Source organism: Eptesicus fuscus, chromosome 18, assembly GCF_027574615.1.
Source record: "Eptesicus fuscus isolate TK198812 chromosome 18, DD_ASM_mEF_20220401, whole genome shotgun sequence".
Classification (NCBI taxonomy): Eukaryota; Metazoa; Chordata; class Mammalia; order Chiroptera; family Vespertilionidae; genus Eptesicus; species Eptesicus fuscus.
In genome coordinates, this window is record NC_072490.1 from 55,763,400 (window position 1) to 55,790,577 (window position 27,178).

At 50.8% G+C, this 27,178-nt stretch overlaps 1 protein-coding gene across 1 annotated transcript in view; it reads right to left on the reverse strand.

Annotated features, from left to right (window-relative positions):
• The window catches only part of FRMD4B (FERM domain containing 4B), a 174,335-nt gene that overhangs the window by 91,001 nt on the left and 56,156 nt on the right, over positions 1-27,178 (reverse strand). The window contains exons 3-5 of the mRNA XM_008154153.3: positions 25,475-25,569; positions 17,703-17,795; positions 7,006-7,090 (exon numbers count right to left, since the gene is read on the reverse strand). Coding sequence (XP_008152375.2) covers positions 7,006-7,090; positions 17,703-17,795; positions 25,475-25,569 — 273 coding nt within the window. The remainder of the gene's footprint in view (positions 1-7,005; positions 7,091-17,702; positions 17,796-25,474; positions 25,570-27,178) is intronic.

Genomic DNA, 27,178 nt, shown 5'->3' on the forward strand with positions numbered 1-27,178 from the left:
TTGCATGTTGTGTTGGTGGTTGAGCCTCACAGTCAACTAGCCTGAGGGTCAATCCCACACACAAAAAGGCCAATAGCAATCAAGACTCAATTACAATAGGAAGGACTGCATAACGTGCACAAGGGACATTCCTATAGCACCCAGCTCAGGTGATCAGGGAGACTGAGTTCTACAGGTCACCTACATAAAACCACCCTGCCAAGACTTGGAGTCATAGCAGTTCTATCTAATACACAGAAACAAACACAAAGAGGCAGCCAAAATGGGGAGACAAAGAATCAGGTCCTAACTGAAAATAAAAACAACAAGGTTCTCCAGAAGAAGAGCTAAATGCAATGGAGGCAAGCAATTTATCAGATATAGAATTCAAAATAATGATTATAAGGATGCTCGACAACATGAAAAAGGTCATGGAAACTATAAAAAAACAACACAGAGATTAAGAATGAAATATCTGAAATAAAGAATACACTGGAAGGAATAAACAGTAGGTTGGATGAAGTGGAGGATCGAATTGGTGATTTGGAATACAAGGTAGAAAAAACACACCCAATCAGAGCAGCAAAAAGAAAAAAGAATTTATAAAAATGAGGAATAGTTTAAGGGCCCTTTGCAACAACATGAAGTTTGGCAACACCTGAATCATAGGGGTACCAGAAGGAGAAGAGAAAGAGCAAGGAATTGAGAACCTATCTGATGAAATAATGACCAAAAACTTCCCTAACCTGGAAGGAAAAAGACATAAAGTTCAGGAAGCACAGAGAGTTCCAAATAAGATGGATCCAAACAGGCCCACACCAAGACACATCATAATTAAAATGGTAAAGGTTAAAGACAAAGAGAGAATCTTAAAAGCAACAAGAGAAAAGCAGTTATTTACCTATAAGGGAGCTCCCATAAGACTTTCAGCTGATTTCTCAACAGAAGCATTTCAGGCCAGAAGGGATTGGCATGAAATATTCAAAGTGAGGTAAAGACTGACAACCAAGGCTACTTTACCAAGCAAGGCTATCATTTAAAATTGAAGGGGAAATAAAGAGCTTCCCAGACAAAAAAAAAGCTAAAAGAGTTTGTACCACCAAACCAGTATTACAAGAAATATTAAAGGGAGTACTTTAAGAAGAAGAAGAAAACAAACAGAGTAACATAGTTAAAAAAATAAAATGGCAATATATGCATACCTATCAATAGTCACTTTAACTGTATATGGCTTAAATGCTCCAATCAAAAGACATAGGGTAGCTGATAAGAAAACGAGACCCATATATATATGCTGTCTTCAAGAGACCCACTTTAGGACGAAAGATACACACAAGCTAAAAGTAAAGAGATGGAAAAAAGGTAATTCATGTAAATGAAAAGAAAAGCTGGTGTAGCAATACTTATACCTGACAAAACAGACTTTAAAACCAAGGCTATAGTGAGATACAAAGGACAATACACAACGATAAAGAGAGAAATACAAGAGCATACAACCCTTATAAACATTTATGCACCCAACATAGAAGCACCTAAATATGAAAGCAAATCTTGATGGGAGAGTCATAAAGGGAGAGTCAGAGGAGGTGACTTTAACACTCTGTTGATATCAATGGATAGGTCTTCCAGACAGAAAATCAACAAGAAGAAGGCAGCCTTAAATGATACACTAGATCAAATGGATTTGACATCTTCAGAGCATTTCACCCCAAAGCAGCAGAATATACATTATTTTCAAGGGCACATGGAACATTTTCTAGGAGAGACCGAGAAAATGTTTTTGTTTTTATAGTTTCCATGTCCTTTATCATGATGTCGAGCATGAAAATGTTTTCATGTTAGAAAACAAAACAAGTCTCAATAAATTTAAGAAGAGTGAATTCATATCAAGTATCTTCTCTGACCATAATGCTATGAAACTAGAAATCAATAACAAAAAAAATAAAAAATTGAAAAACACACAAAGACATGGAGGGTAAATAACATGTTACTAAACAATGAATGGATTAACAATGACATCAAGGAAAAAAAAAATCAAACGATACCTTGAAATGAATGAAAATTATTAACACAACAATCCAACCTCTGCGGGACAAAAGGAAAGCAGTCCTAAGAAGGAAATTCATGGCATTACAGGCCTCTCTCAAGGAACATGAAAAAGCTCAAGTAACCAATCAAACTTCACACTTAAAGGAACTTGAAATAGAAGAGCAAACAAAGCCCAAAGTGAGTAGAAGGAAGTAATAAAGATCAGCGCAGAAATTAACTAAATAGTGTTTTAAAAAAACAATACAAAGATCAGTGAAACCAAGAGCTGGTCCTTTGAAAGGATAAACAAGATTGACAAACCTTTTACCAAACTCATCAACAGAAAAAGCCAGAGGCTCTAAATAAATAAAATGAGAAATGAAAGAAGTCACAACCTGACACCAAAGAAATACAAGGGCTTGTAAGAAATTATTATAAACAACTACATTCCCACAAATCGGACAATCTGGATGAAATGGGTAAATTCCTAGAAATGTACAATCTTCCAAAACTGAATTAGGAAGAATCAGAGAATCTGAACAGACAGATCACAACTAGTGAAATTGAAACAGTAATCACAGAACTCCCCAAAACAAAAGCCCTGGACTAGATGGCTTCACAGGTGAATTTTACCAAACATTTAGAGAAGAACTAACATCTATCTTTTTCAAACTCTTCCAAAAAATTCAAGATGAGGGAAGACTCCCAAGCTCATTTTATGAGGCCGGATTATCCTAATTCCAAAACCAGATAAAGACACTACAAAGAAAGAAAATTATAGACCAATATCCCTGATGAACATAGATGCTAAAATCCTCAACAAAACATTAGCAATTGATCCAGCAATAATTAAAAAGATCATACACCATGATCGAGTGGGATTTCTTCTGGGCTGCAAGGTTGGTACAATATCTGCAAATCAATAAACATGATACACCACATAAACAAAATGAAATATAAAAACCACATGATGCTATCAATAGATGCAGAAAAAGCATTGGATAAAATACAACATCTATTTATGATAAAAACTCTCAGCCAAGTGGGAGTAGAAGGAATATACCTCAACATAACAAAGGCTATATGTAACAAACCCAGGTCAATGGGCAAAACTAAAAGTGTTTCCTTTAAGATTGGGAACAAGACAGGGATGTCCGCTTTCACCACTCTTATTCAACATAGCACTGGAATTCCTAGCCACTGGAGACAAGAAATAGAAAGAAAAGGTATCCAACTTTGAAAGGAAGAAGTAAAAATGTCATTATTTGCAGATGACATGAGAGAACCCTAAAGATTCCACCATAAAACTACTAGAACTGATAAATGTATTCAGTAAAATAGCAGGGTGCAAAATAAATATCCAGAAATCAGTTGTATTTTAAAAACATATATTTTTATTGACTTGAGAGAGGAAGGAAGAGGGAGAGAGAGAGAGAGAGAAAGAAACATCAATGATGAGAGAGAATCAATTGATTAGCTGCTTCCTGAACACCCCCTACTGGGGATTGAGCCCGAAACCTGGGAATTAATTGAACCCTGACCTCCTGGTTCATAAGTCCACGCTCAACCACTGAGCCACACCGGCAGGGCTCTAAAACGTGGTGGTTTTTGTTGTTGTTGTTGTTGTTGTTTTAACTAAAAAGCAGTGTATGGTGGGTAGTCAGGTCCTAGGCTGGTCTCTTCTCTGACAAAGGTCAATCTTTTACTTTAACTGAGCCTGTCTTTCTCTTTTAGAATAATGTTCTCCAGGTCCATCCATGTTGTCATTGGAATGTCAAAGCATTTTTTTTTCTGGACCCCTCAAAGCATAGGCACCACTCTGTGGAGACCACAAATCCCCTCATTGTTACTGAGTTAATTGTTGACTGTTAACTATCCTGCACCCACTTAAAGAAGTAATGTGTCCATCATTTTACTTTTTATACAGTCCCAGAGGTTTCCCCTCCTTGCTTTCTCCCACTTCCCTCATCTATCACCAATGGATTTCATTTAACCCACTTATGTCTCCTCCTTTGATTGTAATGTATAAAACAAGATGAAACACTGTCATTCTCTGGAGCATTATCTCAATCCGATGAGATTCTGCTTCCTGGGATTGTCAACAGTTTGGCTCAAATAAACTCACAAAAATTCTTCAGAGGTTTGAATGTTTCTTATGTTAACAATCAAAATGTCCATACTATCCAAAGCAATCTACAGATTTAACACAAGTCCTATCAAGATTCCAATGGTGTTCCAAAAATTTATATGGAACCAAAGAAGACCCTGAATAGCAACAGTGATCTTGAGAAAGAAGAACAAAGTTGGAGGAATCATGCTACTAATATCAAACTGTACTATAAGGCCACAGTAATCAAAACAGCTTGGTACTGGCATAAAACTGACATTAAGATCAATGGAAAAGGATAGAGAACCCAGAAATCAATCCACACCATTATGGTCAACTAATATTTGACAAAGGAAGTAAATCACACAATGGGCTAGAGATATTAATAGTGTCGGGAAAACTGGACAAATATGTGCAAAAACAATGAAACTAGACCACCTTCTTACACCACACACAAGAATACACTCAAAATGGATTGAAGACTTAAATGTTAGACTTGAAACCATAAAAATTCTGGAAGAAAACATAGGCAGTAAAACCTTGAACAACTCTCATACCAATATTTTTTTCTGATATATCTCCTCAGACAAGGGAAGCAAAAGAAAAAATAATCTAATGGGACTACATCTATGCTAATAAAAGGGTAATATGCTAATTAGACCGGACGTCTTCCGGACAAAGCCACGGTGGCAGGGGCCAAGGCAGAAGCAGTTAGGGGGCAATCAGGCCAGCAGGCAGAGGCAGTTAGGGGGTGATCAGGCTGGCAGGCAGAGGTGGTTAGGGGCGATCAAGCAGGCGAGCAATTAGGAGCCACTGGTCCCGGATTGTGAGAGGGATGTCTAACTGGCAGTCAGACATCCCCCGAGGGGTCCTGGATTGGAGAGGGTACAGGTCGGCCTGAGGGACCACCCCCATGCACGAATCTCATGCACCGGGCCTCTAGTCTATACTAATAAAAGGGTAATATGCTAATTAGACTGGATAGACAGGACATCTTCTGGATGTCATTCCGGACTCCTTACTGACAAAGCTGGGGGCATGGCCGGCCTGCAAACTGCCTGCGGCCCCTCGCTCAGGCTGGCCCCACCCCCAGCGGGGACCCCCACCCCGATCCGGGGCCCCCTTCAGGGAAGGCCAGCCGGCCCCCACCCGTGCACCAGGCCCCTATCCTATATAATAAAAGGGTAATAGGCAAATTGATCCTAACAGCAGAACGACCAGAACAACCACTGGACCAGTCACTATGAGGTGCACTGACCACCTCTTGGTCCCTTTCCCCGGCCGGCAGGCTCCGATCGTCTGATGGCCACCCATGGTGGGGGCAGGGCCAGCGAGTGGGCGGGAACAGCCGACCTCTCGGTCCCTTCCCCCAGCTGTCAGGCACCGATCACCCGATGGCGAACCAGGGGTGGGTGGCGGCAGGGGGCAGGGCCGGCTGTGGGCAGGTGGGGAAGATGGCCCTGATTGCAGGCCAGGCCCAGGGACCATGCTGTGTACGAGTTTCATGCGCCGGGCCTCTAGTTAAACTATAAAGTTTTTGCACAGTAAAGGAAACCATCAACAAAATGGAAAGACAACCTGCTGTATGGGAGAACATATTTGCCAATGATACATGTGATAAAGGGTTAATATCCAAAATTTATAAAGTACTTATAAAACTCAACACCAAAAACCCCCAAACAATCCAATTAAAAAATAGGCAAAGGACCTGAATAGTCTCCAAAGAAGACATACAGATGGCCGATGGACACATGAAAAGATGCTCAATGTCACTATCATCAGAGAGAGATGCGAATTAAAACCACAATGCGGTACCACCTCACACCTGTCAGAATGGCTATCATCAGTAAACCAACGAACAGGTGTTGGTGAGGATGTGGGGAAAGGGGACCCCTGTGCATGCAGACTGTGCAGCCACTGTGGAAAGCAGTATGGAGTTTCCTCAAAAAGTTAAGAATGGAGCAGCCTTATGACTCAGCAATTCCACCTTTGGGCATATATCCAAAGAAAACTGGAACACTAATTGGGAAGAATATATGCACCCCTGCGATCACTGCGGCGTATTCACAGGAGCCACGTGGTGGAAACAGCCCAGGTGCCCATAAAGAGAGGAAAAGCTGCTTCCCCGCAGTAACCGAGACACTGCTTTTTGTGTGTGCTGGCTTAGTTACCAGAAATTAGCTTCATTTCCCCGTTTTAGATTTATTTCATTTTCCCCATCACCATTTATCCCCTCTCTGCCGTCTTCCACCTCTACCCATCTCCATCCATCCCCGAAATCACCACATGAGTTCTTTCTCTTTTTTCTTTTTCACTCAACCCCTGCACCTCCCAGCCCCCTACCCCTGAGCTGTCTCTCTGTGAGTCTGTCTCTACTTGGCTTGTTAGTTCAGTTTGTTGATTAGATCCCACACACGAGTGAAATCACGTGGCACCCGTCTTTCTCCGACTGGCTCATGGCACTTGGCATAATGCTCTCCAGGCCCCTCCATGCTGTCCCAAGGGAAACAGTTTCTTCCTTTTTATGGCCGAGCAGTTTTCCACAGACCGAGCCGCTGCTTTCCAGAGCCTGGCTCTGAGCGGAGGCCCCGCACAGCCCCGGGGCGGAATGAGGCTAAAGGTGGGGACACTGTGTTAGAAGAGCCTTCGGCCTGACCCAAGGGGGGGGGGGGGGCTGCCAGCACCACGGGAGGTGCCTCTGTCCTTGCCGTGGGCAGCAGGTGCGGGGGCAGCTGACTGCGTGAACCGTCCTCGGCAGGCGGCTGGCTTCCCGGCCAGGATGCCAGAAGAGCTGCCACTGGGGGTGGGTGAGGAAGGAACCCACGGAGAGACTGTGGCCTCTTTTCATCGGAGCGGGGGGAGAGCAGAGGCTGCCGGGCCGCCGGCCTTACCTGGTGCACACAGGCCTTCGCGTTCAGGAAGAACAGCTCCACGGTGGTCCTGTCCCTCAGGAACGAAATGCTCTCGATGTAAAACCTGAAAAACAGCACCGCGTGTGCTTCTTCAGACTTCCCCCTTCTCCCAGCTTCAGTTCACCCTCCTTTCACCCCATCAGAGAGAACTCTGAGGAACCAGGGACGCTCAGGCTGCCCCCCTTTCAAAGAAGCTGCAGTCGGCGTGCGTGGGGTGAGTGTGTGCCTGGGGGTGAGTGTGTGCGTGGGGGTGAGTGTGTGCGTGGGGGTGAGTGTGTGCGTGGGGGTGAGTGTGTGCGTGGGGTGAGTGTGTGCCTGGGGGTGAGTGTGTGCGTGGGGTGAGTGTGTGCCTGGGGGTGAGTGTGTGCGTGGGGTGAGTGTGTGCCTGGGGGTGAGTGTGTGCCTGGGGGTGAGTGTGTGCGTGGGGGTGAGTGTGTGCCTGGGGGTGAGTGTGTGCGTGGGGGTGAGTGTGTGCCTGGGGGTGAGTGGGTGCGCGGGGGTGAGTGTGTGCGCGGGGGTGAGTGTGTGCGTGGGGGTGAGTGTGTGCGTGGGGTGAGTGTGTGCGTGGGGGTGAGTGTGTGCGTGGGGGTGAGTGTGTGCCTGGGGGTGAGTGTGTGCCTGGGGGTGAGTGTGTGCGTGGGGGTGAGTGTGTACCTGGGGGTGAGTGTGTGCGTGGGGTGAGTGTGTGCCTGGGGGTGAGTGTGTGCGTGGGGTGAGTGTGTGCCTGGGGGTGAGTGTGTGCGTGGGGGTGAGTGTGTGCCTGGGGGTGAGTGGGTGCGTGGGGGTGAGTGTGTGCGTGGGGTGAGAGTGTGGGTGAGTGTGTGCCTGGGGGTGAGTGGGTGCGTGGGGTGAGTGTGTGTGTGGAGTGAGTGTGTGCCTGGGGGTGAGTGTGTGCCTGGGGGTGAGTGGGTGCGTGGGGTGAGTGTGTGTGTGGGGGTGAGTGTGTGCGTGGGGTGAGTGTGTGCGTGGGGGTGAGTGTGTGCGTGGGGGTGAGTGTGTGCGTGGGGTGAGTGTGTGCGTGGGGGTGAGTGTGTGCGTGGGGTGAGTGTGTGCGTGGGGGTGAGTGTGTGCGTGGGGTGAGTGTGTGCCTGGGGGTGAGTGTGTGCGTGGGGGTGAGTGGGTGCGTGGGGTGAGTGTGTGTGTGGGGTGAGTGTGTGCGTGGGGGTGAGTGTGCACACGTGCAGATCCCCTCGCTCAGCTGCCTGCTGTCGGAGAGGAGCTACAGGGACTCCACTGCGGCCTCAGCAGCAAACCCCGCTGCACCCACGCTCGGTTCTTTGACACTCGTTTGGGGGCTCGGAATCCCTGGGGCAGCTTCAAATCGGGCCCGTGAGGGCTGAGGGCAGAGGGCTGAGGGCAGAGGGCTGGGGGCTGGGGGAAGAGGGCTGGGGGCTGGGGGCAGAGGGCAGAGGGCAGAGGGCAGAGGGCTGGGGGCAGGGGGCAGAGGGCTGGGGGCTGCGGGCAGAGCGGGCAGAGTGAGCCAGTAGCTGAACCTTGAGGCCTGCGGCTTCAGACACCTGCCCCGCTGCCCTCCCACAGGCAGCAGGAGTCTCAGCAACACCCTTCTCCCCATCTCCTGTCCCCCTTCCGGGCCCCGCCGCCCCGCCCGCTTCCTGGGCCTCTGCTGGGTCAGCTGTGTGGTTCTGGGAGGCGGGCTGAGAGCCCCTGGGGAGGGGGGGCTCCTCCACAATTTCTGTTTTCGGAATGCAGACAGTGCTGCTGGCGGGAGGGCCCGAGGCCGAGGCGCAGTGTGGCCCCGCAGGGCCCCGCACCTCCCAGCTCGGCCTCCCGAGAGAGAACTTGCTCTGGTGGAGGGGGGTCAAGATAAAGTTGCTGCAGGATCCCACCCGGCCTCGGGCACCCCCGCCCCACTCCCCACCCTTCAACAATGCAAACATGCAGAAAGAAAGAAAAAGGCCACGGGAGACTCTGTCACGGAGATGGTAAAATCATTTGAAAAATTCCACCTCTAATGTTAGATCATCAAGAGAAGTTCCAAACGCCTGCTCCCAGCGAGGCCCTGGTGGGAGGCCCTGGTGGGAGGCCGGGCACACCGACCTACTGACCTGCCCAACCGCCTCTCAGCGGGGTCAGAGGGCAGAGGGTCAGAGGGCGGAGGGGAGGGACCCCGCACCGCCTCTCAGTGGGGTCAGAGGGTGGAGGGGAGGCCAGAGGCGGGTCAGAGCAGGAGTCACGGTGGGGACCCAGCAGGAGGCCAGTGCCCCCCACTCAGCTCCCTGCAGCCCCAGGGCCGTCCAGGCGGGCGAGGTGCGTGGAGGCTTCCTGCTTCCTCAGCCTGATGCCCTGCCATCCCTTCCGCTGAGAAACCCGCACCCGCAGTGGCGGCCACGTGCCCGCAGCCTCCCCCCCCCCCTCGGTGGCAGGTGCCCCCACTTCACAGACGCAGAAACTGAGTTTTAGAGCCGCGCCTACTGGCAGGGCGAGGTCTCGCTTTGGGGCCCTGGGACTCCGTAGACCCTCCTCCTGGTGGCCCCCTCGGCCAGCCCCCAGCAGCGGGCTCCCCCCATAGAGAGAGGCCAGACGCCCCAGCGCCCACCCCCACAGCGGCTCTCACTGCGCAGAGCGGGCCCAGAACCGGGGGGACATCAGGTGAGAGACCTGGAAGAGGCCCAGGAAAGCCGACAGGGGGACTCAGGCGAAGGCGCCAGACCCAGCCGTCCCTGCCCTCTCAGGTCAGACCGGGCACCCGGCTCCCTCTGCTGAAAGCGGGGAATTCTGTTTGCCTTTCACTTTTCATCACTTCACTACATAGCTCTAGCAAAGAAGGCTGGTGTTAAGAGCATAACCTCAATGAATTGTCATACTAACAAAGTTCACAATACATTCTTAATATTTAAAATCCAGTCATTCAGATTTTTTCCTTGTTTCCAAAGCTTTTTTGGTGAATTTGCGATTCATGTTTTAAATAAATAAAGCCGGTTACAGCAAGAGTCACGTGCACAAGGCTAGATCCTGCTGGATTCCTATCTTCTCGCAGCCTTGCCGGCTCAGTTTTCCTTCCGTTCTCTTAGCCAGTGGGCTCCTGTTCCTGGCAACCAGACGCCAGCTGCATAGCGGCCTTCCTGGTGCCAGGGACAGCACCAAGGACTCTGCATGCAGCATTTCCTTCAATGCCCAGGACAACCAGAGGCTGCAGGTGGCACATTGCAAACCCATTTTACAGATGAGAAAACTGACATGTTGAGCATCTTCTCCAAGCCATGTAGGTGGAGCCACGATTCCAACCAAGGCCTCGCAGACTTCCAAGTCCAAATTCCAAACAAGTATGACACGCGCGTTCCCAGCAGCAGGACAATGAATGGAACATGGACACAGTGATGGGGGCCCAGGGACGGGTGCCATGAACTCTCTTCTGGCTCGAGAGGGAGAGGCTGCCAAACTGAAATGCAGAGGAGTGCGCGTTGCAGGACAGCTGAGCCGCGCGTTAAAGAATGCATGAGCTCACAGGTAACCGGGAGGGAGGGCCCGGGGGAGGCATGTGAGCCAGGCCGTCCTGCGCGTCTGTGAGGATTTAAGGAACCACAGCAGGGAGCTGGGCGGCTGAGCCCGAGTCCACCGCGGCTTAGCCCCTCTGAACACATCTCTGTGCTGGAATCTGGGCCCACCGTGCCCCCGAGGCCCAGGCCCCGGCCCCCGTGGTTCTGGCGGACAGGCCCCCACCCCGTCTCCCGTGCTTTCTGGCGCTGCGCCTGCTGCTGTCCACCTTTCTGCGGCATCCGGTTACCTCTCCCTGAATGCTCAGCCCCTTCTCTCCCTCAGGGGACCAGGGTCATGACCTCGCATTTCTGGCCGGTCCTCTGGGAGAGCACTCCCCGGGGCCCCCATCCAGGCCCCCCAGGGGCTGGGAACGAGCTCTGGGGCCTCTTCGCAGAGGGAAACGGCCGTCCCACTCAGGAGTGAAGCTTTGTTCCCGCCTTTGGCAGGATTCTGTTTCCGCCCCGCGGGCCGTGGGCTCCCCCGGGGCTCTGTGCGGCGAGCCCGGGTGAAGGTTCAGTCTCAGCACACCCAGGCTTCTGGCCGGATGGCAATGTGTTTTGGAGACAGTCGCATGCAGCGGAACAAGGGCCGTTTCTTGAGAAGAGCCTTTGCTTGGGGAGGTTCTGTCTCTGCTCGTCATGCTCCTCCCATTAGCATGCGCCCCCTTGTCTGATGGGACAGGTGCGCCCCTAACCACTCCTCAGTGATAACAGAGCACCCTCCTCTGTGACATGGCAGCGACGGCGTGGAGGGGAGGCAGACCTGCTGCCGGAGGACAACACCTGCGTGCCACGCCGCACCCTGGTCCCTGGCACAGCTGCCCACTCCCGTCTGACATGGGGGGGCCGATATTTCCGTCAGGGTCAGTCAGCACCATGGACTTGAGGAGACACTGATTTGAACCCCAGCCCCAGCCCTGATGGGCCTCGGGCCTGGGCCAGCGGCTTGGCCTCGCCTTCCTCGCCGGCTCCGGCAGGAGGAGAGCCGTCCTGTGTCCACGGCGATGCCCCCGAGCGGCCGCGGCGGGAGCTGGAGAGGAGCTTGCTGCATTCTCTCCCGAGGGACTGGAACAGAGGGGTGGGCTTAGCTGGGAATTTCTTTAAAACGTTATAAAAACAACAATGGAAATTCTAGGTATCTTTCCTAAGCTCTTCCTTTCAAGGAAGCAAAATGCTACGGAAGTACATTTAACACAGACCAGGAACAAAGTGCGAAGCACAGCGTTTCTGACCGTTACGGCTGTTCCTGCCCCATGGGCGTATTTCTCTGTGTGCCGGCCTCGCCACGTCTGAGTGGCATCTCAGACCGGAGGGAACTGGCATTCTGAACCATGTTGGGTTTGCGACCGGCATCCAGTGAGGGCGAAATGAAACGCCTCATTCCGGGTGTCGTTCAGTCCCTGTGGGTACTCACAGCCCCCCCCCCCCCCCCCAACCCCCCTGTGGCCGCCCGCGCAGGTGGGTTTCGGTGAGACCCTGACCCACCGGGCGCAGGGAGGCCTCGGCCATGGCTGGGGAAGGCCTGCAGGGGCCTCCGTCCGAGATGCTGCCGAGAGCGGAGTAATGGAGCCTGTGCCGCTGTCTCGGGGCTGCTAAGCGGCGCTGGTGGGAGTCCCATGGTTTCCTTCATCCTTGGGAGGAGCACAGCCTCGGATCCCTGCCAGAAACTTCCCGCGTCCGCGTTTCCAGGCACAGCCAGGAGAAGGGCCTCCGGGGGCAGGCCTCCCTGCTCCTCGCTCACAGGGACCCTGCGGGCGCCGGGAAGGGCTGCAGGCCCCAGGGAGGCGCCCAGCTGTGACCTGCCCCGGAGGAGGGGGCCCGGTGAAGGGTCAGGGTCACAGGTGATTCCAAGCGCTTGCTCCTTCCCTTCCAAACGGCAAACCAGCCTGCTCCTGGGTGCAGAGGGAGGCAGGGAGTTGCCCCAGAGAGAGGCAGGGGAGTTGCCCCAGAGGGAGGCAGGGTGTTGCCCCAGAGGGAGGCAGGGAGGGGCAGGAAGGAGAGGAAGCTGGAGGGGGAGGGAAAGGCGGGCCGGCGAGTGAAGGTGAACAATGAGATCCCCCACCCCAGTGCAAGGTGAATGGGTCAGCCCCACGCCAGACAGTCCCGACACCCCAAGTGGGTCCCGTTACGGATGTTTCACCCACTGGCCGTGTGGGGGAGGCGGTCTCGGTTATTATACCCTAAACATAGCTATCGTTTTCTGAGGTCCCCTTACATGCCAACTCTAAGCCCGGCCCCCGGCCCACCACCAGCGCCACCCCGAGGAAACAGGCCGCGGGGGCGATAGCCCCACAGGGAGGAAGGGCCGGGCCGGGGCTGGCACCCGGAACCACGCGCAGCAGCGCTGGGTCTCCCCGCTGGGTGGGGCACGTGGCCACACTGCGTGACACTCTGTCCTGCTTGGGAGGTGCTCCGGGCCTCCGGGTGGAGGACGGGATGCTGTGGGCGTCCTGGCCCAGGTGGTCCTGCAGGGACGCCAGCCAGCCGGGAGGCCCACAAACCCTGTGCTGAAGGCCAGGCGCTCCCTCCTGCGCAGGGCTTTTTCCTGCTTCCGAACCCCAATTCTTTCCTTGCTCTTCTGATGTCGCCCTGAGGACAGGGGACAGGAGACAGTGATGCCGCCATCGATGCCTGATGGGGAGCTCCTGGACAATACAGTCCTGGGAGAATCTGGAGTCAGGATTGAGCTGAGTTCTGAAGGCCTCGTTGTCTTTCTGGAACTCTCCTACGAGTGAGGAGTTCGGGTCCTCGAAGACGGGGGCTGCTCACTAACGGGAAGTGCCACCAAGTCGGGTCCATAGAGCTGACACGCTCGGGCGACCCCCCTGCAGGGGGCGTGGTGGGCGGCAGAGAGCTCTGGCTGACCACAGGCCCGGCCAGCCTCTGTGGAGCCTGCAGCGGGACTGGCTAATTTCTCTGTGGGTAGTCACATTCCTTCACTACGAGACAGCTTTTCCTGTCCTCTTCTCCCTGCAGACCACCTCTCCCGATCGCTTTCAAATCCTCCTGCTGTCCCGTCACACACATTTTAATGTCTCTTCCTCTGTCACTCCTCACACCGGCATGAAAAATGGCTCAAATAGTACGTTCATGGTAGGAAAAACAGATGGACAAGCAAAAGGAACGGGGAGCCGTTCCCGCCACCCTCCTAGCCCGAGACTGGCACTGCTAACATCGCCCCTCTTTCCGCCCGGCTCCGTGAGTGCAGTCCTGCATGCAAGTTGCTGGTTCTGCTCCGCTTCCCTGGGGCACTGGGAGCGCCTTCCGTATTCTCCAGGGTCTTCATCTGTTGGATTGTATGCCATATATTTGTTCTCTTAAAAATTAGGCTGCCCTCGCTGGTTTGGCTCAGTGGATAGAGCGTCTGTCCGCAGGCTGAAGGGTCCCGGGTTCCATTCCGGTCCAGAGCCCTGGTGGGGGCATGCGCAGGGGGCAACCAATCAGTGTGTCTCTCTCACATCGGTGTCTCTTTCTCTGTCTCCCCACCGCCCCCTTCCGCTCTAAAAGCCAATGGGAAATACCCTTGGGTGAGGCTTGACAAAAGAAACTAGGCCAGATGATGGGGACCCACAGGCTTGGTCATGATGCCCCCTTGGGTTAAACTCTTTCTAGAAGGCCCGATGTTCCAGAACCAGGAGGGGGCGCTGAAAAGGCTCCCAACCATCCTTCAAAGACGCTGTGCGCAGCTCCTTTGACAGAAAGGTAGCTCCCACCCCCCGCCCCCCCGGAACTCCCACTAACTGGGACATCTCAGGCCACCGTTGTCTCTGATTAGGGCACCTCTGTAGCCCCAGGGCGGGCCAAGGTGGCTTGGAAAGAGAAGGGAAGAGGGCGGAGAGAGGAAAGACCAGAAAGAGGAACAAACAGCAGGACGTACTCTGAAGAATGGGGTGGAGGATGCCCAGCTTTTGGCTTTGTGTGCGGCTGGGTGGTACCAACCCAAGCTACCTCCGCTTGCCCTCCCCGGGTGGGTGGCGGGGGTGGGGGGGGAGCTTTCCCCATGAGGTCACGCCAAGTCCCTAGTCTCCTATTTAAATGCTTGCTCACTCAGTGCCAAGCTTTTCAAACGCTCCCATCTGGGCTGCATTACCAGAGAGGCCCATGTGTTTGGGAAGCTGATTTACAGCAGCAGATAACAGGCTGCCGGAGAAGTCCCCCAGCGCCCGGGATGGGGACGCAGGCAATAGACTTGGTACATGAATGGTGGGCGCTCTGACACGGTCTTCTGCGGGTATTTAGCACACGCCGCTGAGACAGTGTAACTGAAGAGGAGACGGTGGTTTAGTAAAGGGGGAACGAGTGCCCATCTTAACTGTTTCTTTCCCCCACGCAGAAGCAGCGCGTGTTTCTGAGCCGCTCCCTGCACCCTGGGCTGGCAGCCCGGTCAGACCTCCCACGTCTGCAGGACCCCAGTGCTTAGCTCAGGAATCCCTGAGACAGCAGTTAGCCAGGGCTGGTCCCGGGTTAATGCTGCATTTCAGTAGAGAGGAAAGTTCTGTTTCCCTTTTCACAGATGCTACAATGAAAGAAAGTGCTATTTTATCACGTTTGCATAATACTTTGCAAAAGCATTTTGTATCTCCTGGTCTCTCTCACAACCGACCTGCCCCAGACCATGTTCACCACCTGCAGGCGCTGCCCCAGAATCTGGGCCAAGGACGTGGTGGGTCTGGGCCTTGGGGTGCAGGGTGTGACTGAGTCTCGGAAACGCTTCCAGGAGGACTCCGGTGTGCCCCGCCCTTGCAGGAGCTCTGAAATGCAAGGCACTTTCCATCTAACCTCTTACTAACGTGAGCAATGGTTCACGCTGAAGATGCCAGAGCTTGCGGAACCCCTCCTCCCCGCTGGCATTGATGTGTCCAGTCTCCTTGCGCATCAGCCACTCGGCGGCCAGGTCAGTGCGCGCACGGGGCTTGCTGATGGGAGAGGCCGTGACCTTGCTCTCACCAGGGCCTCCCGTTTCCGGAGGCTGCACCAGAGCCAAACCCTGCTGTGGGTCCGTCCTTCGGCGGGTGTTTGGTGAACACGGGCACCGAGAGGGACGGTGCTGTTCCCACAGGGGGGGGAGGGGGGTGCGTATCCCCAGCAGTTACTCTCCAAAGAGGAGGCCGAGGCCTCCAAGGCAGCGACTTCGCTGGGTGACACCCACCGAATGGTAAGACCTCCGAGAACTTCGTTCCCCTTGACCTGGGTCAGCTCTATTAACTGTTTGGCGTGTGTTTTCTTGATCATTTCTTTAATTAAATTGGAGTAGCAATAAGTACTTAATTGGAATAATAACTAGGACTATTATGACCTCACTGTACTGTTGGGAGGAAGCATTGGGTGAGTCATTAAAGACTTGATAAGGATGGAAGCAGGGAGTAGTTGGGGAGAGTCTTGCCCAGCGACTGGGCGCCTGGAGATAACAGGAAGGAAGCGCTGAGCTCCGGCAGCTCAGGAACCCACTCCCCTAAGATAGGGCGGCTGTATGAATGAGGCACGAAGGGAAGACGGGTCCCCTCCTGGTGTTTTGAGTCCAAAAACAGACCAAGTATTAGCTGTCAAAGAGCTAGAACACAAGCCCGTACCAGAGGTGTGGCACTGCTGCCTTCTCTGAAGATGAGGGCAGAGCACCTCCGTGAGCTGGAGTGTGTGTGTGGGGGGCCTGCAGCTGAGCTGGGGGAGGCACTTGAAGAGCAGGCTTAAGCCAGCAGTTGGACATCCCCCGACTATGAGAGGGTGCAGGCTGGGCTGAGGGACCCCGCCCCCGCCCAGTGCATGATTTTTGTGCACTGGGCCTCTAGTCATAGTATAAACCCCACCTCCACCCCCCCAGGAAGAGTAAGGAGCTTTCACTATCATGTCATAAAACAAAACGTGTTTCAAGATCCAAAAAAGAACATGAGCTCAGACTAAAAGAACATCTTTCAGGTTGGTATAGACCAGGAGTCCTCAAACTTTTTAAACAGGGGCCAGTTCACTGTCCCTCAGACCGTTGGAGGGCCGGACTATAGTTTAAAAAAAACTGAACAAATTCCTATGCACACTGCACATATCTTATTTTGAAGTAAAAACACAAAACGGCAAAAACACCCGCATATGGCCCGGGGCCGTAGTTTGAGGACGCCTGGTATAGATTTATGAAAGCATATTTAAATTTATGGTAAATCTACTGTCTTAGCTTGTTTTATCATGTTTGGTTTCAGACCAGAAAAATAAAATTTATTATCAAATTCAGGAAAGTGGGGAGAGGGGCTTTCAGCAAAATTAATAATGTTTTATTTCTTAAGCTAGGTGCAGAGCATGGGTGCGACTGTTCATAGCATTTGATTTATCTTAGAGTGTGAATAATTAAAAATATATTTATTGATTTTTTTTTATAGAGAGTGGAGGTGGGGGGGAGAGAGAGAGAGAGGGAGAGAGGGACATCGACTTGTTCCATTTATTTATGCCTTCTTTGGTTGATTCTTGTATAAGCTCTAACCGAGGATCAAACCCAAAACCTTGGTGTATCAGGGCGACACTCTACCAATTGAACCACCCAGCCAGGGTGATGTGAATAACTAATGTGAAAAAATACCGCCTCCTGGGCTGGTTTTAGGAAATCATTGACTTAGTGAATGCACCCACTTCAGGAAGAAATAACAGAGCCCCACCCGTGACTGCGTGACATGCCCACGCCGAGCGGACAGGCCAGGGCGCGGCGTCCCCGGCAGTCGCCGGCCTGCAAGCTCAGTTGAAGTTTCCCCGCTGTTAAGACCATTCTCTCAGTGAGCACTGGTTTGCATTTTGTCTTCTGTTCAAATTAAAGGTGTGACATTATATACATTCAATTATTTCCACAGTCTCTAGAAAACACACAGAAATGTAATAATAAATGTTTGTCATATTTCAAATATAAAATGCCCTAAAGTACGTTAAATCAGAAACAGGTGTAGGGATTAAAATGCACCACCTATGTTTTTCTAGCTTTAAACTGATCCAAGGGGCTTTGAGTAGGAAAGGGAGGTGACTCTATCCTTCATTTTCGAAGAAAACTGTCCTACCCAGAACTTAGGGAGCCGCGGCCCCGGACGAGTAATGTTTCACACAGTCCAGTTTCGGCAGATGGCTTCTTTCCAATTCTCGGGCTCTGGTTACCAGCATTTGTTCTGGTTTTGACGGGAGGTGGGGTGCTAGGTGTCTGTGGATACATACCTCACCGCAAAGTGCAAAATGGCTGGGCCTGGTTTCTTGGGCAAATCATGGTCCAGAACCCGGTGATCTAACTGCAGCCAGTTCTGCTGACCTCTGTAGAGCAAGGCAGAGACAAAGGGTTAAACAGGAACCAGAGCGAGGCTCGGGAACCCACTGCGCTGGCAGAGCCATGGAGAAGCCGCCGCTCCCAGCCGCTGACGGCAGGTATCTCCCCTGGTGCACCGAGCAGTGAGGGCGTTTCAGCAATTTCCCCCAAAGGAGAGAAGCACCTGCTCGAGTCAGCATCTCCCCTCCCAGGAGCTTGTGCAGGTGAGCTTGCACGTGTGGAACACGGTCTGCACATACAGTCACTCCCTGAGCGTCGTTTGTCACAGTGACCAGTGGAACACGGTCTGCACATACAGTCACTCCCTGTAGCGTTGTTTGTAACAGTGACCAGTGGAACACGGTCTGCACATACAGTCACTCACTGTAGCATCGTTTGTAACAGTGACCAGTGGAACACGGTCTGCACATACAGTCACTCCCTGTAGTGTTGTTTGTAACAGTGACCAGTGGAACACGGTCTGCACATACAGTCACTCACTGTAGCGTTGTTTGTAACAGTGACCAGTGGAACACGGTCTGCACATACAGTCACTCCCTGTAGTGTTGTTTGTAACAGTGACCAGTGGAACACGGTCTGCACATACAGTCACTCCCTGTAGCGTCGTTTGTAACAGTGACAAAGCTCAAAACAACCAGAACGCTTAACAGGATATTGTTTCACATGAACTTAACCTGAATGATAAAATACAACGCAGCCATACAAAAGATTGATACCATCTTTACAAACTCATTTTAAACAATATCCAAGATACGATGTTAAATGAAAAGGCGGGGTGCATATAGTGAGCACACTACATCACATTTTAAAAATTAAAACCCAGATATCCATATAGACATGCATGTGTATATCCTCTGAGAAGATAAGCAAGAAATAATACCAGTTGACATTAAATATATTAATCTTTAAATTCTTATTAAATATAAAATCTGAAATATTTTAGATAGTCATGAAGGGGAAAACTTGATCATTTAATGAAATCTGACAGACAGACAGACAACTAAACTATAGCTTTTCTTTAAAAATTTTTTTAAAATTGATTTTTAGAGAGAGAGGAAGGGAGCGGGAGAGAGAGGAAACATCGATGTGAGAGTGCAACATTGATTGGCTGCCTTCTGCATGTGCCCCAACCAGGGATTGAGCCTACAACCTGGGCATGTGCCCAGATGGGGGACCGAAACAGCACCTTTTGGTGCATGGAGATGGTGCCCAACCCACTGAGCCACACCAGCCAGGGCTACTGTCGCTTTTTACATCTACAGGGTGACTACGCTCTGGGTACCGCTTCTGTATGAAAGTCTAAAATGAGCCTTCTAACATTTAAGCAGATACAGGGTGGGCAAAAGGTTTACAGTGTTCACATGGAAACAATACAATAAATACTAAATAATAGACAAGAACAAACCCTGTGTTTCGCGTACTCACAGTTGTAAACCTACTTTTCCCCCCGCCCTTGAGAATATTTGTTTATTTACTCAAGGGCCTTGCCAAGTTTATGGGTATAATTAGCTCTTCCCGACCTTTGCCCTCCGAGCAAGGCAGGCCTGCCACCCTGGCTCAGGACGGCTTCTGCGGCTTTCTCAGGGCTGTCTGACCCGTCGCTCCGCTTTGGGCTGTAAGTTCCAAGAGGGCTCAGGCTCCGTTTTGCTTGCTGACACCAAACTTCAGAACGTGCTGATGGGGATGGGTGTCAAATGATAACACAATCAAATCTATAACTGGCCAGAAGACATTGTCCAACCTATTCTGGTATTGAGTAAACAATTTTTAAAAATCCGAAAGTCTAAGCTGTATTTATTACACACAGAGAGGAAGAGTGGGCATAAATAATACTAATATTAATAACAATAGCTCCTCTTTATTGGGCAGCTGCTCTGCGCCAGCCAGGCAGGAACTTTGTGTGACTGGATGTTCTAATTAACAGTAACTCGGCAAGGAAAGTGGCAGAGCTGGGATTTCAACCCAGGACTTTCCACACAGGGAAAATGAGTCAGCTTTTATAATAACTTTTGGCTTGATCTCTGTCATTTACTAGTTTTAACAGTGAGAAAAATATTTTTGTTTCTATAATTATAAAATAAGGCTTCTGATAACTGTTCCTAGCTTTCCTTGGAGGAATATTATGAAGATAAATAAACTGATATAAGTGATCCAGGGAAGGTTTTTAGAAGTACTAGTGTTGTATGTAAAGATAATACAAAGATAGACGACCGGCAGTTAAGGGTTTCTTACACTGTATTTTATCACGTTTGGGATGGCACTAAATTAAAGATATATCCCAATTTCAGAGGGGTTCAAATGTGTTGTAAAATATATAAAACATTGTATAGTATCAGATTTCAAACGTTTTCTTGTGAAAAGGAGACTCCTTTTGAATTGTCTTTTGTGCTTTTACATAGGAAAGATGTGGCATCATTAAAAAGCATAATGTAGTCCTGGCTGGTGTTTCTACGTGGTTAGAGCATCAGCCCTCATGCCAGAGGGTCGCAGGTTTGATCCCCGATCAAGAGCATGTAGCTGGGTTTCAGGTTTGATCCCTGGTCCAATGGGGCGTGTGCGGGAGGCAACCAGTCGATGTGTTTCTCTCACATCAATCTCTCTCTCTCTCTCTCTCTCTCCCCCCTTCCTTCCACTCTCTCTAAAAATATCAATGGAAAAAAAATCCTCCAGTGAGGATTAACAAACAAAAAAAGCATAATGTATATTTATATGAACTTGCATGAAATGATGTCCAAGAATGAATAAATCAATTATATTAACCACAGAAGCACACTCAAAACACTATTATATATGGATGAAACTTACTGGATATAATTCTGGAAAGATATAAAACACATTGCTACAATCAAAAGAGAATGGCTTCAACTATGATATTGAATGTTTTTATAAGAAGATATTCATGTAAATTTAATATAAAATAAATTTCTAAAGGATAAATTGGAAATTAGATTTAAAAAACCCATCCATAATCTCACCAACAGGACAAACTCAGAATAGGAAGTGAACTTTAGCCCTAGCTGGTTTTGATCAGTGGGTACAGTGTTGGCCTGCAGACTGAAGGGTCTTGGGTTTGATTCCAGTCAAGGATACATGCCTGGGTTGCGGGCTTGATCCCCAGTAGGGGGCGAGCAGGAGGCAGCCAATTGATGATTCTCTCATCATGGATGTTTCCATCTCTCTCTCTCCCTCTCCCTTCCTCTCTGAAATCAATAAAAATATTTTTAAAAAAGTGAACTTTACACATCACCCTTTCACTGAGATATGCAAAGCTAACATGCTATTTTATAGTCTTCGAGGCTAACCTGAGCTCCAAAAGCTTATAACCCGCTTTTCTCAAGTTCTATCAGGGAAGAGCAGATGTAGCAGATGCAGCCACTTCCTCAGAAAGACTTCTGGATCTGCAGGCCCCCTGTCACCCGCAGGCCCCCGTCACCCGCAGGCCCCCCGTCACCCGCAGGCCCCCGTCACCCGCAGGCCCCCTGTCACCCTCAGGCCCCCCGTCACCCGCAGGCCCCCCACAGCCGGCTTCCCTTTGGGCTAGAACTGCGCCGGCCAAAGGCCTGTCAGGTGGGACGATGACCAGAAGTCAAAGCTGCGCTGTAAAACCCGTGTGCTCTGTCTGCATAAAGAGAGTATTCCGAAAACCCTTTCCCAGCAAGGGAGGGCGATGCAGGCACCCGGCGAGGAAGTCAGAGCCTGTGGACGGAGGGAGCTGTCAGGAAGGCCGCGGCTGCCCCCTGGCGGCCACAGGCTCGCCCTGCACATGCCCCGCCGGGCCGGACCAGACCGGACCGGGGTCTCAGGAGCCCCACGCCGCCCTCCCAGGGGACCAGGCTCCCAGGGGACCAGGCTCGGGGTGGCTGGCCCCCTCACTGCTGTTACCCCGGGAGTGCGCAGCTCCGGGCCCCACCTCTCTCGCCCGGGGAGGAGGCCTGGGCACCAGCTGGTTTGCTGACAGCGCCCCTCTGCCCGGCCTCCCGGGGAGCCTGGCCGCCCTGGCCGCTGCGCCCCGCTTCCTGGCGGCAGAGGCAGGGCACCCGCCTGGGAGGGTCCGCCTGCGGCTGACGGTGGGCGGGAAGGGGGCGGAAAAACACTTTCCTAAAATACCCACCAGACAAAAAGGACTCGGCCTGTGACCAAGACATTCCGGGGAGACACCCTCAGACAGCAGCAGTCTCCAGACCTGTCCCCAGAAGGCGGGACGGCCAGCGCCCTCCCCGCAGACAGCCCGCTCACCCTTCTTCCGAAATAGACAGCCAGGCGGCGCCTTCCCCACTGGTCACCTTCAAAGCAGGCGCCGGGGAGCCAGGCTCTGGGAGGGGGCACCTGCCACTGCCGCCCCAGGGCTGCTCTCCGCAGAGGGTCAGGCAGAAACCCCAGGCGGGAGCGGGCAGGGCCCGTCACTAGGGGAAGTCATCATCCATCCCTTTGCTTTCGGAAGGAGCACCTGACTTAGGGCTGTCTGCTCAGCCCTCTGGGCTCCGAGCTTCCCCAGGAGGTCCCGCGTGGCCGGGGCCTGCTTTTCCCGCCACCGGGGCGTGCAGCCTGGGGAGCGTGTGACCCCACAGTCCCAAATCACGTCACTTCCCCACGCAACACCCTTCCGTGGCCGAGGGGTCCCTCTCCCACTTACCTGCCTTATGAGCCGGGCTCCCCATGTCCTTGTCTCCCCCTGGGGAAATGCACCATGTTCAGCACTGCCCACGGAATGACTCTGCCCTGGGCTGTCCTCTCCTGTCCCCTCTGAAGTCCACCTGCCCTGCCAGGGCTGACTTCCGTGACTTCCAGGGCTTGTCCGGCCACGGGAACCCCACCCAGTCTCCTCCAGCCTCCTCTGAACACCTGCCTGCTCCCACGCGGCTCCCTTTCGTGGGCCTGCGCATTCCCACTGACTCTACAGGGGACAGAAGACTAGTGCCCGGGTGTATGTGCCTCACAGTCCTTATTGTACACGCACTATTATTACGCTCATTGTGCAGACGAGGAAACCGGAGTGTCAGAGATGTGACGTCACTGGTCCAAGATTGCCGGGAGCCAATTCCAGCATGTCATAATGACAAGAGTTTTATCAAAAGGTTGATGAAACTTGGGAGCTCAACAAGGGCTGAGTCACATATGTAATCACCTGTTGGAGCGGCTGAAGGGCACTCCCCCCAAACCTGAATAGGATGAGTGTCTGCTGCCAGACAGCTCAGGGCATCTCAATCTACATGTTATTGCCTCCTGTTGGCCAAACACCTGAACAGCTGTAGGCTATTCCCCAATCTGACAATGCTTCTGTGCCCTACCCTTTGAAGTGTATTATCTCCACCTTGCCTTAGGACAAATTGTGTTAATAAAAAGCAAGGGTCCTGAGTCAAGAGAGAACTTTAGCTCCTTTAGCTGAAGCTCCTCTGACCCCCAATGCCTTTCAAAACTATCTTTCATCTTTGGACTCCTACTTAATCTACGCACAGCCTTTCTCCCGATTGCTGAACCCTTCTTAATGCTGGAACAAGAACCCCGGCACAAGATCACACAGCTCCCAAGATTCTATGATATCCACCCCTTGCCTTCCCCCAATATAATATCTTGTCCCACTTTGCCTCTTACTCTCTATCGTCTAGCCACACTGGCTCCTTTCCTTTCTCAACAACAACAACAACAACAACAACAACAACAACAGAAGCCAGGCCTGCGCCCCACTGCACTGGCGGTGCCTGGAGCACCTCTAAGTCGACAGAACTGGTTCTTGCTTTTCGGTGAATGCCCCCTCCCCAGAACCACCCACGCTCGCCCTGCCGGGAATGGCACTCAGCTTTTCTGGATCACGGCCTCTTATTTTATGTTCTTCAAGCCCATCATTCTGGTGTTTCCATGTACGGCTTGTTTATTTGTGCTCCTAGCCTATGTCATTGCAGTATCAGCTCCACGGAAGCCAGAACCCCGTCTGCGTTGTTCACAGCTGACTTCCCAGGACTTAGAACAATGCCTGGCACTTAGTGGGCACTCAAGAAAGATTTTTAAATGAAAAAATACTCCAATATTTATTGAGCTTTTAGCTTCTACTTTATGTGGCCTCTAAATTATAGTGCCTATGGCACGTAAGGATTGCACCACATAACTTAGCCATTAAGTATTTATAGTTTTATGTCTTGTGCTGTTAGCTATTATTTTATTCACATCCAGCTTTAACCTGTGTGTGTGTGTGTGTGTGTGTGTGTGTGTGTGATCACTGATCCACATGAACTGGCCCTGGCTTTCCGGCTGGAGCATGGGTCAGTGGACGTCTGCATTTCCTAGCTCATCCAGCAGAGGATGTTGAGTCAGAGGAGGGAGGTGCTGTGAGGTGAGTGCACCTTTTTCTGCTTTGTTGAACCCTCCTCTGAAAATATCCCGAGTCCAGAATCAAGGCTCCCAGGTTTTTCCATGTCTCCTGGCAGCTCAGGCACTGGGGTTTCTCCAGCTCAAGACCTGAGCCCAGGGGCATTTCCGGGAGGTCCCAGGTTCTCAGCCCTCTAGGCAGGACAGGACCGGAAGTCACGGTATGCCAGCAAATGACCCCTCTGGGGACCCCCTCTGCCTGGTTCGCCGGAGCGCTGAGAGAGCACGTGCACTGGGAGATTTGCGGGCAGAATGCTGTGGTAGCAACATGGTTTGTCTGGAACACATTTCCTTGGATTTTAATATTTGAAGAGATCTTTGGAAATTATCCTCAGAAAGGGGGAGAATTCCTCTGCTAATGTAGCAGGCTGCACATAACACAGGCGAATTGGAATATAGGCGAATTGGGCTGCCAAAAAGCAGGCAGATACGTACTCACACAGAATAATGCCGATAAGTCAAAACACATTTGCTTACATAGAGTTTTAAACTCATTGTTATATGCCTGCCTCACTTCAGAGAAGATCTAAATTGCTGACAAATACATACACTCTCCAAGTTAGCATAAAAATGGAAGTAAAAGAAAAGAAAAGATGGTAAGGATATAACATAAAATGCACCTCAGTGGAAGTTAAAAAGTCCACTCTATATTAAATTCTATGCATATTTTATGGGTGGGCCATAAATTGCCTTCAAACTTCCTTGCCACCAACACCAAAACATTATTCAGTTATTCAGTTTCCAAGATGTCAATGAATAACCATCTAGCATTTCTCTCTCTGATACATGAGCTCGTTAAGCAAGCACAGCGCATTCAGAGAAGAATAACAAACTCATTACAACAAATTTCTAAAAGGGGACAATATTTTGAGTTCTTAAGGTCAATATTCCTTTTCTTTTCCTTCTACAATAGCCCTGGGAGAAAAAACTTGCCTTAAAAAGACATTAAGTAGCCCTAGCAGGTTTGGCTCAGTGGATAAAGCGTTGGCCTGTGGACTGAAGGGTCCCAGGTTCAATTCTGGTCAAGGGCACATAACCGGGTTGTGGGCTCGATCCACAGTAGGGGGGTGCAGGAGGCAGTCGATCAATGATTTGCTCTCATCATTGATGTTTCTATCTCTCTCTCCCTCTCCCTTCCTCTCTACAATCAATAAAAATATATTAAAAAAAACACCCTTTAAGTAGGACATATTCTAATGATTGGAGCATCTCCCCCCCCCCTTTTTTTGCTAATTATGAATGACAGTAGGTAGGTGGCCCAGACAAAAGGTGAAGAAATAGAAACGACAGGATAAACACTTACATGTCATCTGTAAACGTGATTCCAAAGTACTCCTTCTCTTTCAGGTTGAAATGCGAAGCCACGAGGTCCAGCAGCTCCCGGGCGAGCAGCTTGGGCTGTCAGTACAGAACTCCGGTTAGGAACACTCTGCTGGCCTCTCTCTCAGTGCCACCACCCTCCTCTACCCCGATAGTGGAGAACGCTGTGTTCGCTTTCTAATATCTGCCTCTCCCCAGCCGGGGGCACATCAGCTCCTGCAGCCCTCCTCTGAGAGACTGGGAAGGAGAGGAGTGGGAGGAGGAACCTCAGTGAGACCATCCTTCTCGTACATTTGCAATTCCGTACTTCTTCCCTCTAAGGCAGGGGTGGGGAACCTTTTTTTTTTTCTTTTTCTGCCAAGTCCATTTGGACATTCATGACATCATTCGCGGGCCATACAAATTATCAGCTCAAAAAGTATCCAGCTCTATTTGGTCAAACATTTAATTAACTCACCCCTAACGCCTTGGCAGGACCAGACCAAAGGATTTCATGGGCCTCAGACGTCGCTGCTCTAAGGTAAAACTGTGTTTACTAAAGCCTTGGTGTTTTTGAAAAACACTCTTTCATGTGTAGTATGGTGCTAGTGACCAAGACAAAGAGTATTAAACCCCTCACTGTCTGGGTGTAGGAATAACTTGGCCTGGTGGACGAGCTGAAAAGGATCAAGACCCAGGCTGTGGGGGCATCAGAGAACGAATTAAAAAGAACAATAACAGCAATAATAATCATTCACTGTGCCCAACTCCTTATATCTATTATCGCATTCTGTCCTTGCAAGCAGCCGATGAGGTACAGGTTCTTAGTTTCCGCTCTCTGGATGGGTCAGCCAAGGCCAAGAGAAGCTAAGACCGTGTCTGGTGTTACAGTTAGGAGGCGCGGGGATCTGAACCCCGTTCTGCCTGCTTTAAAGCCTAAGCGTTTCCTTTCTCCCACAGGGAGTCATTGTGCCCCTTGTACGGTGGGCCTCACTCTGCTTACTGAGCACCTCGTCAGAGGAAGGAGCGGACCTGGAGCTTTTAGGAAGCACTGGACTTGGTGGGAAGGGGCATGGTTTGGAATCAGCCGGAATGGCTGAGTGACTGTGGCTGCTGGATTTGCGGAGTTGGAGAGGAAAAGGCGATTTCAGGAAGGCATGCTAGGTGTATCTGCCTGAACTTTGAGCCAAACAGTTTATTATGATGGTTTGAGGGTTGAATGTTTGCTGTTGGGGAATAAAGAATAGTTATGAATAGAGAGAAAGAAAGAAAGAAAGAAAGAAAGAAAGAAAGAAAGAAAGAAAGAAAGAAAGAAAGAAAGAAAGAAAGAAAGAAAGAAAGAAAGAAAAGAAAGGAAGGAAGGAAGGAAGAAAGAAAAGAAAAGAAAAGAAAAGAAAAGAAAAGAAAAGAAAAGGAAAGAAAAGAAAAGAAAAGAAGCTCCAACTGGTTTGGCTCAGTGGATAGAGCGTTGGCCTGCAGACTGAAAGGTTCCAGGTTCAATTCCAGTCAAAGGCACATGCCCAGGTTGTGCTCTGGATCCCCAGTAGGGGGCATGCAGGAGGCAGCCAATCAATGATTCTCATCATTGATGTTTCTATCTCTCCCTCGTCCTTGCTCTCTGAACAATCAATAAAAAAAAATAATAAAAAAAGAAAGAAAAGGAGAGGAAATAAAAGAAGAGAAAAACAGGCAGAAATCTAGATTACAA